Raw genomic sequence first — 12,544 nt, forward strand, 5'->3', positions numbered from 1 at the left:
TATCATGGTATTTATTAAACAATTATTAAGCCATCAAAAGCTCAAGTAGTGTTTAAATACTTCAATCTGGGTTAGCAATTAACAGAATCAATTAAAATGACTTGCCCTATAATTGTAAGGCAATGCATCCACAATACTGTAAAGGGCTTGGAAGTGTTTTTTCTTCCTTTCCTACAACAGAATACTCCTTCAAGGGCATAAAAGGAAACTCATTGTCTGGGATTAAGACACTACAGTCAGTCTTGTGGCTATTCTAGGAAGAGACAACTGTACCAAATTAGCAATTACAGTCTTGTAGCACATTTGAACCAAGTGGTTTGCTTTGCTTAGAAATAAAATTGCTAATGTTCACAGTGAGACCCTGGGCAGCTGAACTGATGACTCTCATTGGTGACTAGCCTCAAAGATTAAGGCATTCTAGTGTATACACATGGGAATTGTGTGAGCAGTATAAGCACATCCAAGTTTAAAAATTCAAAGGCATGTACATGCAACATGTCCAATCACCTTCATGTTAGTGTAACAGGTGGTTTATTCATCCAGCAACTTTTCTTTTCTTTTTTTTTTTTCATAACTTATCTTTTTTTTTTTTTATTAATTTATTCTTGTTACATCTCAATGTTTATCCCATCCCTTGTATCCTCCCATTCCTCCCTCCCCCCCCATTTTCCCATTATTCCCCACAAGGGGCATGTCCCACGAAAGCCTTCACTTACCAGGAAACTGGGACAGAGGGGAAGGCATCCTATTGGGACTCTAAATGAGAGACGCATGGGAGAATAGCAAAATAAAAGGATACAGAGGGTCCTAGAAATCTACAAGTAGAACAATATGATAGGCAGATTTGGGCCCAGGGGTCCCGCTCAAACTAAGGCACCAGCCAAGGACAATACAGGAGGTAAACTTTAAACCCCTTCCCAGCAACTTTTCATTTGCCCTGAAAATAAGTTACAATTTCTAGAAAGAATTTACTTAAAGTACTAGAACTAGCAGCCCCATGAACCATTGTCTTGTAAATGATGATGGTCCATATGTCTCTCATTTTTCTTATTGCTTGCCTAGCATGTTGATTCTGACTTATAAACTTAATAATGTAATATATGCCTCAAATGGGACAAAAGTGAACTGCTATTACAGGCCCGCAGACATCTGAGCCCACACTCGGATTTGCTCATTCATTTATTACATGCTTAGTCATAGTTTCCTGTGTGATGGGCTGTGTGCTAGGAGCTGAGAAATAATAAATACAGCTCTAGGTATCTTTAACCTGCTGTCGGAGAGAAGACTGTTGAGGATTTCAGAGCTTAGGTGGGTAAGAAAGTCGGGGAGGCTTTTTATGTGGGAACATGCCACAGTGAAAGAACTAACCTCCAGAAATTTCAAACGTTTTAGCAGATACTTTGCATCATTTTCAAGAATGACAAAATATATACACCATGAATGGGAGTTTCTTTTCATTTTGTACACAATAGCTGTTGTACTAAAGGCTGAGGGTCCGGCTAAGACTACAGGGGAGTTTCTGAGTCTTCCAAGAGCTATGGTTTAGTAAGTGAAAAGACAGATCCCTTAGGGAAGCCAACAAAAATAAACGAGTTTACAAGCTGGTCTACAAGAACTGGCTATTTTAGTAAGGCAGCCAATGAGAAAAAGAGACCCAAAATACTCTCTCTTCAACTGATGAGGCAGAGGATCACCAGTCAGAGCATTTTCCCAGATCCTCAATGCCAGTGTGGAAATGCATTTCATGCAAGACTTTCAAAGCAGCCATGGACTTGTAAAACAAAGACGCTAAAGTAGCTATGTCCACCCTTGCCTCATGGGTCTAAATCTTAATCACTGTCCACTGCCTATGACAACATCCTTTCCCATTCTGAGCTCATCACTTTTAGATATGGCCAACAATTAGAGTAAGTCAAGACTGGAAGAAAATAAAAGTATTTCGTGTGTTAGAGAAGATCAAGTGAACTTTCTCATCATTTACCTTGCATACAGAACTCTCGACTACCAACAGCCAAAGCCATGTAAATATGTACTCAGATGTTTAAATGTCTCAGTTCTTTGCTTTGGAACCACTTGGACTGACCTGCCTGTGACTCTGGATTCAGTTAAAAATCCTTCCCTGACTCCCTGCTCCAGCCTCTCTCAGCCTAATCTTAGGTTTGCTCATAACACTTTCTCACTGATAAGGGCTTCCCTCCTTTTTATAGCCTGCAGATGCCTATGACACCTATAACTCACAGGAGGAAGCAGGCTAAGCCACTTGGAGTATTTCTGGTTTTCTACCTGTCTAAGTGTAAGAACATCTATTACCCCTGTTCCTTCTGCATGCTCAATGACACATGCCTAGAAGTGTTTCTATGCCAACCTTAAACATGTATGGATACTATTAGGCAATACACATGTAATTCACATTTGCTATTACATTAATGCCCAAAATAAGCAGACGCACAAGAGTGCTGGCTCCCACAAGGACCAAAGCTTTTCTCACTACTATAATTCTAATGTCTATAACACATTATTAATAGTATGGGTTTAATAAATTAATAATATAGGACCATTTATAAGACACATCAGAGGTAGGTTTATTTTTCTTCCATGAAAAACTACAACTGAATCAAATGAAGAGACCTAGCCAAGAATGTACAGCTACAAAACAGTAGAATTCTTGACTCCAAATTCAACATCATTAAGCATCATTTTTCTTTCCCTGGGCTTGTGTATGTACCCTCTGTGTTGTAAATAGACTGCCAGGGAGAAATGAAGCCATAAGATAAGCACATCTATCTTCTAGGCAGTATCTATATGCTGTTAGTTAAATACATGTGCGTACACCCCACCCTATGTCAATCACAGAGCACATTTTCAGAACTTACATCAATTTCAGAGACAAAGCATGGTCTTAGAAGGATCTCTGACATTTGCAAGCAGCCATCTGGAGTCCCTTGGGGTTGTTCACATTTTTCCTTCTACAGTCTCCAGGTGCATAACTGATAAAGCCCAGAAAACCTTGGCACAATGCAAAACCCAGATACCCACAACACCAACACCCCAGGCCTTAGCATCAGAATGGACTTTCCCTATAGCTAATACAACAATTAATTTCAATTGTCAGCTTGACTGGATTACCAGCACACACCTTTAATCCCAGCACCAGCATTTAGCAGGCAGAGGCAGGCAGATCTCCATGAGTTCGAGGCCAGTCTGGTCTACTGAGTGAGTTAGACAGCTAGGGCTACACAGAGAAACTCCCTATTGAAAAAATATGAAACGAGAGAGAGAGAAAGAGAAAGAAACAGCCAGCCAGACAGACAGAGACAGAGAGAGTGAGAGAGAAAGAAAGAGAAAGAAACAGCCAGCCAGACAGAGACAGACAGACAGAGAGAGTGAGAGAGAAAGAAAGAGAAAGAAACAGCCAGACAGACAGAGAGAGACGGACAGAGAGAGTGAGAGATATGGAGAGAGGAAATGGCCCCAAGTTATTACTGAGACAAACTTGGGATGTGTATGTGAGGATTTTTCTTTCCAGAGAAAATCAACTACAGGCAGAAGACTTACTCTGATGTGGGTGGAACTGTACTAGGGTCTGGGATCCAGCCTGAAAACAGGGGAGACAGGAGAAAGCCAGCTGGGTGTCACAGGTTTTCTTCTGCTTCCTGATCTGCAGGGATGTGAGCAAGCAGCTGTTACCAGCTCCTCCCACGGTGACTAGCACCCCTCAGACTGTGAGCCCTAATAAACCCCTCCTTCCCTGAGTTGCTTCTTATTGGATACTGGGCCACAGAGGTGACAAGGGGAACTAACACAATAAGGTAGGAGACTGAAGCTGTTTTGTTTACCTATTTCCGACTTGCATCCCTTTCATTTTTCTCCTCTCCATTGTTTTTCTGCAGCCTTGGATATCCTTTTGGAAAACAAAGCCTTGAACTCTTTTCTACTATCCTGTACCAGCATTCTTCAAGCCAGGGTTTGTGTTCAAAAGCAAAGCCAACCCTTTCCAAGGGTCCAGCTTCAAACGTACAGAACAATACATTTCCAACTCCCCCCACTTCTAAGGATATGTATTTAAACAGTGTTCTGCTTAGGCCATGACTACGATGCAAGGGTCTCTCTCCTATGGTGACCATGTCTGTGAGGGATGGAAGCTGCTCTTGACCCACCCCTGCCAGATGGTCCTTCACCCACTAGATTCATACGCATATTGTCTTCTCCCAGATCTTTCTAAAATACACTGGGCAGGGATACAAAGATCTCAAGGGGATAAACAACGGAAATAATGAAAGTGCTGATGCACAGTGAGGGGTGAAAATCTCCAGTATCTGAGCAACAGTTTTTGTACTTCAAGAAATCTGGGCTGGAGAGATGGCTCAGAAGTTAAGAGCACTCGCTGCTCTTCCAAAGATCATGAGTTCAAATCCCAGCAACCACATCGTGGTTCACAACCATCTATAATGAAATCTGGTATCCTCTTCTGGAGTGCAGTCTTTACATGCAGACAGAACACTGTATACATAATAAATAAATAAATCTTAAAAAAAAAAAAGAAAGAAATTCTGCACGTGTTGTGGGAGGTGTCTCAGGAATAAACCCAGGGCCTCTTGCCTGTGGGGTAAGCACTCTATCTCTAAACCGCACCCCCAGCCCCTAATTCTTTGTTTGGTAAAAGCATTGGTGGATAAAGGGACTTGCCACAAAACCTTGACAACCTGAGTTCAAGCCCCAGAACCCACACAAGAAGGACGAAAGGACAGATCCGAAAGCATAAAGCCGTCCTCTGAGCTCTACATACATACCATGCACGCCCCATCACAAAATAATAGTCATCTTTTTTAACATCTGGAATTTTTCAAATTCTAAAAGTCTTATGGTTAAAAAAAAAGTACAAAATGTTGTATTCCAATCTACTCTGTTTGTTTCAGTACTTGTGACAGAGTGCTCAATAAAGTTATTTCAAACACCAGGGTAGGATGAGTCAGGACATAATTCAGGGTCGGAGGACACAGAAGCATGAAGTTAAGGACATGAGGAAAAGGTGAGACGATCTATAACAGCCGAAGGATTTATCCATGCCTCCTTACAATAAATAGTGAAGGCTGGTGAAATGGCTCTATGGCTGAAGGTACCTGCTGCCAAGTCCAATGGGCTGGGTTTGATCTCTGGAACTCAAAAGATAGAAGAAGAGAACCAACACCTTCAGGCTGACCTCTGACCTCCATACTCACATCGTGGCACAAGCATGCATGTGCACACACATACACACAAATGCATGTGATGAAAATAATACGAAACATTGGAAATCAAATATAGATTCTACTAGAGCTTTTGAAATGATAGAACAGTGTATTTTAAAATGTCAATGTTCATAATAGGTTGAGCATTCTTTGTATTTAAAACATGAAAGGTTTTAAAGTACAAGTTTAAAATGTGCTTAGGGTACACAGGTTCATATAGTTTTTAAGGAAAAGGACAGAAAGACAGGAAGGGAGGGAAGGAGGGAGGGAGGGAGGAAGGAAGGAAGGAAGGAAGGAAGGAAGAAGGAAGGAAGGAGGGAGGAAGGAGGGAGGGAGGAAGGAAGGGAAGGAGGAAGGGAAGGAGGAAGGGAGGGAGGGAGGAAGGAAGGAAGGAGGAAGGGAGGAAGGGAGGGAAGAAAATCCTGAGCAAGATCTTTAGGACTTTTTGCAAGACACAGCAGAAGGCAGGCAGCTTCCGTCAGACCTGGTTTTGAGCGTGGACTGCAGGGGTTAGCATTCTCTGTCCGCTTCCTGGTTCTGAATGAATTCACGGAATCTGATCCTAAAAACAATTTACAAGAGTACAACCATTTAAAATACCTGACAGTCAGCCAATCAATAACTGGGGTTGGCCTCTGCGCACTATAGTTGGCCCATCAACTCTCCCAGGGAGAACAACAGGCTTTTCCTCTGGCTTCTCCAGAAAGACTTGGGGGCAAAACCTAGGAAGTCTCACCATTTTTTTTTTTTAGCACTCAAAGATAAATTTCTTCATTGGAGAGCAGGCAAGATGGCTCAGTGGGTAAACACACTTGGTGTCAAGCCAGATGGCCTGAAATCCATCCCCCAGACCCACATGGTTAGCAGGGAAGACCTGACTCCCATGAGTTGTCCTCTAACACCCACATGTACACTGTGATATGTGTGCCTGTGCAAACACGTGTGCGCGCGCACACTCACACACACACACACACACACACACACACACACACACACAAATAAATCGACAAATTAAATGTAATTTAAAATTTTCATCATTGGACATAACAAACTGAATGCATCTAATTGGCCTGGCTCATGCAAAGAATTGGAAAGTTCTTCATGTACTGTAGAGTTAATAGTTTTAAAATAGTAACTGCACAAAGAAGCTACAAATGTAAGCCCCAAACACCACTTATTTCCTTCTCTCTCCCAACTCTTTCTCCCTTCTGTAACCTCCCTTCTTCCCTTTTCAGCCCCTCCTTTGGGAAGCAAAAAGTCATCTAAATATGATGGATGACGCCAACTCTTAATTCGGTGTCTACACGGTTTTAAAAATATTGACTTTCTGGTCCTCAAGCTTTCAGAGACAGTGAGGCTATTTAGAGCAGAAGTCAGACCTACCCAATCCCACTCCCTTTTCTCAGGAGGAGGCAGCACAGCCTGTGTTAAGGGGCGGTCCTCCTAAGGGGCAGTCTTCTCTGGCACAAAGCCTGATGGAAATCTCACTGCTCATTTTAAGTCTTGCTCAACTTATCTGAGTCCAGGCTCCCCAAATCCTTAAAAGCAGGCCTGCTGAGGGACAAAGACAACGTGCACCATGTGGAAACATACCTGCATACAGCTGGCATCTAATGATCAATGCTGACGAACTCCAATGACTGCCTAATGGCAGCCCCCATCAATCTTCCACTTAGCATAATGTCAACTTGTGGCACGGTTTTCAACTTCTTTCTGGTTTCTTTTAAAACAGCTGATTTGAAAAACGGCTACTTTTCATGTCTAGGAGGTGTGTGTGTGTGTGTGTGTGTGTGTGTGTGTGTGTGTGTGTGTGTGTGTGTGTGTGACTGTAAATCCTGAGCGTTTCCCAGTGGCACCTGAAGCTATTGCAGTAATGTCCTTAACCTGCCCTCCACACTGCAGTGACACACAGACACATAATGAATCTGTGGTTTGGCTCTTTTAAAGTCTACCCAGATTAAATTGTTAAAGTAACTTGTCCCCTGCCCCCATCAGATTAGCAAAGACTTAGGAAGTAAACAAAGAGTCCTACTATAGTGAGGATGTGGGCCCAGTGGTATTCCCACAATGCCTATGCTTGCATGGGTATAACCAACCTTTGATCTCTAGAGCAAAGACAACCGTATCATAAGTTTTAAAGAGTCTTGTGTGCATTCAGCAAGGCAGGAATGCATTCTCACCCCCCAAAACATGCCTATGTACAGGGATGCTCCTTATCTCAGAACTTACAAATAGCAAGAGGAAGAAGGAGGAGGAGGAAGAAGAGGAAGAGGAAGGAGAAGAAACAACTTTATGTTCATCCTTCAATGATGGAGTAGCTATAAATACAATTTAATGCCCGTCAATAGTGGATATTTGTTATAGCCAGTCCCATAGAATATCAGGTAGCCGTTAAAATCTATGCTAACAAAAGGAGATGGTGGCGGTTAATGAAGGAACCGGGTATAAAAGGTAGTACTGGCTACAAGTATGAATGCAGTGCGCTGAAGTGACTCTCAAGTGGCAACCAGAAGAGGAGTTTACAATAAAGAACTAGAATTACACATGGTGATCAAATCCATGCCAGGCCTTGAAAGGACACAGTGTTAAGACTTGCAGCCCACATCCTAATTTGAAAACAAGTGTGGGGTGAGCTCAGTGCTGATTCAGATCCTTTTAATGAATAACAGGGGTAGAATAAGTGGATAATAAGACTAAGAGTAACGTCTGAGGCCTCTTTGCACTTTGAGTTAGAAGAGGAAGCCCGTGTGAGTTTCATACCACTTGCACCAACAGTCTCTTGCCTAGCTAAGAAGTTTTGGCAGAGTTTGCAAAGATGAGGGAAGGTCTGGAAATGGAAAGGTAAAGACTCACAACCTGCCAAAGCATACAATTTTACAGAGTGGAGGAGGAAATGAAAATGCACGTGTGCACCCACGTGCGCACACATGCGTGCGCGCACACACACACACACACAGGTTTGCAAATACATATTAAAGCACAACACACTTTGCCAAGTAAAAATGCCTCAACATGCCATCTGTCCTCCCCTGGACTCAACAGTATTAGCATCACACACTTCATTCCTAGTACAACCATCAACAATAATCAGACAGGGACATCAAGCATGCCAATGTATCCCAGCCTTCACAGACTTCCATCTGTGTTAATTCTCTTTAGCATGAGACTTCCTTGGGGGCACACATATAGCTCCTGTGAAGCACTCTTTTACTCTAGAAAACAAGGAGTAAGGCAAGTGTCAGTAGCTGGGAGGAATAGCATCCCTCTGCTCAGACCTATTTTGATCTGGCTTGTGTGTGGCCACAGCTCTGTCTATGTGCGTGCCTGCTGCCAGCCTGCCCGCCCCCCCAACCCCCCCCCCCGCATCCAGCCCCTTACAGCAAAGCAGCAGAGCAGACTTCCTACAACCTACTCAGTGAAGTTATAGTGTGAAAAACAGACACAACTGAAACTGCCCACTCCAGTGTCACAACTCTCAAACCCAAAGGTGTCCCCTTGACTGCCAGTAACACATCTACATATTTGTTTGCAGATGTCACAGTGCAGAAAAAATTGTGTGTGTGTGTGTGTGTGTGTGTGTGTGTGTGTGTGTGTGTGTGTAGGTGGTTCTTTGTTGTCTTCTTGTGGTCAGTTTCAGGAAATACAGGCATTTCTTGGTTCAGAGCTCAGATTGCAAATCAATATGTGTTTTAGTGGCTTAAAAATTTTTTTTTCTAAGCTGGAAGCGCGCTAAGCTAATAATTAACCTTAAACATACCATCACTTCTGCTAAAGACATTTTCTGTACACAGCTCGTTGTTGGTATAAACAGCTGTAATAAAAGGTCTTCAAGAGACGAGGTCGTTTTCATTGGGTCACCTGGGAGCTTTTCCTCTGAAATCTGCAGCTTCTTGGCGGACACAGGGAGGGCCGGTTGGAGAGAACACCCCAAACAAGATACCACCCAGAGCCCAATTATTTTCGTTAGAAAGTTGTCTAAGATTACTTCAGGGCTCCCAGATTGCGTCCAAGGTTACTAGCTGCAGGTTTTCACGATGTTGATTCTTTTAAGGTGTCTTTATTAACTGCACTGCAAGGGTTCTGATTCTCACTTCTCAGGCGGCGGCGGCTGCTGCTGGGGAGGAGTGGAGAGCAACGCGCCAGAGCTGCGGCAGCCTCGCGGGCCAACTAGACGGCCAGGGGCCAGCACTGACCCCCCTACTCACCCCCACCCCCACTCCAGGTCCCACCCTTCCTGGCACCCGCGCGCCTCGCAGGCACTCACCGCTGTCCAGCCGCGCGATCTGGGGCAGGCGGTAGGTGCTGACCAGCAGGTCTAGAGGCACCGCCACTGGGCTCCACTTCACATCCTTGAGGCTGCAGCCCAACGAGGGCGCCGGGTCCATCTTCCCCGCCTCCTCCGGGCCCCGCGCTCCAGCGCCCGCGCCACCGCTGGCTGGCGGGCGGCTCTGCACTCCCGCCGCGGGCAGCCGGGCAGCGAGGCACAGCGGCGGGGACGCGGGCGCCCGGCTTCAGCGGCCACACCGAGGCATGGCTGGCGCCCCGCGCCCTCAAACCAGGGGAGCACTGCAGACGGCCCGGCTGGCTGCGGCGGCTCCCGCTCCGCCTCCGCCTCCCTTGGCCCCGGCTCTGCAGCTGCGGCGGCCGGCCGCCCGCCTCCTCCTCCTCGGCCCCCTCCTAGCCTCCGCCTCGAGCACAGAGTGAGGAGGAGCCGCGGGTCCGAGGAACGCCATAGCAGCGCTCCCGGCACCGACTAATCAACAAGGTGCAAGGGACGCCTGCGCAGCCCGCCCCAGCACCGCCTCCGCGCCCGCCTCCCCACTGGGAGCTCCGCCTACCTGGAGCTCAGGCTCCGCCTCCCCAAAGTAGGCCTCGCCTCTTTGGCTCAGGCTCCGCCTCCACGCCACTAGCTCCACCCTCTCTGGGGTTCAGGCTTCACTTTCCTGGAACTCGGGCTCCACCTCCACTAGCTCCGCCTCTCTTCCAGTAGGCGCAGCCTTCCATACGTTCCGCCCCCTGACGACCACGCCTTCTTCTGGCTCCTCCTTTCTCCCCCAAGCCCCGCCTCACTCGCCTTATTCCCACAGGCCCCGCCTCCAATAGCCCCGCCCCCTGTAGGCTCCGCCTTCCACACATTTCCCTGGCTCTGAGCTCTGCCTCCCTCCCAGGCCGAGCCGGGGATTGCGGTACCCGCTCGGCTGCGCTCCGCAAGCTTTGGCTCTCGCTCCCCCGTCCGACCGCTCGCGCGCCCTGCAGCCTCGCCCAAGATCTAGCGCTCTTAGTGGTCCGCAGTTAGACCTCTGGCAGCTGCAGGTTGTCCTCGCATTAGGGACCTGGGTGGGAAAAAGCCTGCTCGAGGCCCCTATGGAGCCAGTCTTCCGTGGTGCTTCCCCCAAGATCTCACGACCCTACAGACCTAGCTGGAAGTTTCTGTAACCAGCCTAAGTATGGCTGGCAGGCAGGATGCAAAAGGACCCGAGACACAGAAAGCTGTGGAGTGTCACAGAAAGCTGTGGAGTGTCAGCGTCCAGGAGGCCACCCTCCTCTGATGCACAGAGGGAAAGGGCAGAGAGGTTCTTTTCTGAGAATCAGAGATAAATCCCCTTTCCAAAACATGCTACCTGAACTTTTGGGCATATCGCAAAATAACACAGCTAGCATTCAACCAACAGGTTACTTTCCATAATAATATTGCCCACAGTTTTGAAATAGGGTTTGCTTGTTGCCAACGGAGCTCAGGTAGTAGAAGGAAATACAAGGTTCCAATTTTCAAGGCACACCCCTGACTTGAGTGTTCATCTCCCCCGCCCCCCCCCCCCCACACACACACAAAGTTAAACTTGGAGAGACTGCTGAGGTGAACATCCATCTTCTTCCTCCCTTCCAGGGCCCTTTACTTAAGAATATTGGCTAAATTATCAACTAAATTCTTCTGCTCAAGTATTTAATTCTAAGACATTCATGTTTATCTTTTTTAGTCATAAAGAGAAAAAATTACACCACAGGTCCATAACGCTCTAAGATTGGCTCACATGTTTCAAAACCATACCATGCTAAGAACCAGCTATTTTTTCTAAATATCTTAATCATTTCTGAAAATAAAGCTTGACGGGGGGGGGGGGGAGGGGAGAAATGGCAGAAACTATCTAAGGCTGGGCAAGGTCAGGGGTCCTTCATTTGTCCAGTAAGCAGATCCTAAATCCTTACATGCTGAGCTGATGTTTAAAACCATCACTTTCTGTTTCTATTTCATTCTCCTTAAAAGCTTCGGGGAATATGAAAAGCAGCTCTCTCTCCCAAAAAGGACTGATGACCTATGACCTAAAGACAAGACAAAAAGTAAAAAAGGTTGATGTAATTAGATTTGTTTTTAAATCAAGAAAGGTCTTACATTAGATTTGCTCTTATTGCTGACCTGGCAGAAAAGATTTCATTTCAATCTTAAGTATTTAAGGGAAGAAGTCTTAATGAGCCAATTCCTGGTAAGTTTTCCATCCTGAAGAAATCCTTAAGAAACATATTAAGTATGACTATAAGAAAATTTCTATTAAACTTCCAATATTCCAAATATGTTTTAAGAATTATTAAGCCAATACAGGATATATAAAAACACAAAAGCAGGGTGTAGGGGTGCTATTGTTTGGGCCTTAAATGTTTCCCTGAAGCTCATTTGTGAGAGGATTTGGGAGAGCTACTTGGAAATGGTGCAGCCCTTAAGAGGTGGAGACCGATGAGAGGGCTCTGGGTTATTGAGATGGAGTTGTGCTTCTCCCCCCTCCCAGCACCCCCACCCCCTGAGGATAAACTGTGGAACCCTGGCCTCTCATTTTTCCTCTCTTTTGCTTCCTAGATACAATGAGGTGAACACTCGGCTCTGCCTCACAGGGGCCACAAAGCAAAGAGTTCCGCCCATGAAGGACCACACCAGAAGCTTTAAAAGTGAGCAACTGTGCCAGGCATGGTGGTGTGGGCCTTTAATCTCAGCACTGGAGGCAGAGGCAGGCAGACCGCTGTGAGTTTGAGGCCAGCCTGGTCTAAGTGAGTCCAGGACAGCCAAAGCTAACACAGAGAGACCAATTAACCAAAAACCAATTAAAAAAAAAAGTGAGCGGATTTGTCTGAAGTACTTGTTTGGATAAAGGAGAACTGATTAGCACAGCCTGTGACATGTACAGCAGGTTTATAAACATGTTTTATTTGTTTATTTAATAAGGGGGGAGAGAAAATATGCCCCATGTGCCCTTGTGCTCATAGGGGCCAGAGTTATAAGTAGTTTTGAGCTGCCTGATATGGGTGCTTGGAACCAAACTCAGGTC

General features: G+C 45.8%; 1 protein-coding gene across 2 annotated transcripts in view; it reads right to left on the reverse strand.

The window, feature by feature from the left end:
- Window positions 1-9,675, reverse strand: part of Garem1 (GRB2 associated regulator of MAPK1 subtype 1) — a 176,223-nt gene extending 166,548 nt beyond the window's left edge. For both annotated transcript variants that reach the window (XM_051163898.1, XM_051163897.1), the window contains exon 1: window positions 9,493-9,675. In XM_051163898.1, coding sequence (XP_051019855.1) covers window positions 9,493-9,613 — 121 coding nt within the window. In that variant the 5' untranslated portion in view covers window positions 9,614-9,675. The remainder of the gene's footprint in view (window positions 1-9,492) is intronic.
- Window positions 9,676-12,544: the final 2,869 nt, after the last annotated feature.

Source organism: Acomys russatus, chromosome 20, assembly GCF_903995435.1.
Source record: "Acomys russatus chromosome 20, mAcoRus1.1, whole genome shotgun sequence".
NCBI classification, from domain to species: Eukaryota; Metazoa; Chordata; class Mammalia; order Rodentia; family Muridae; genus Acomys; species Acomys russatus.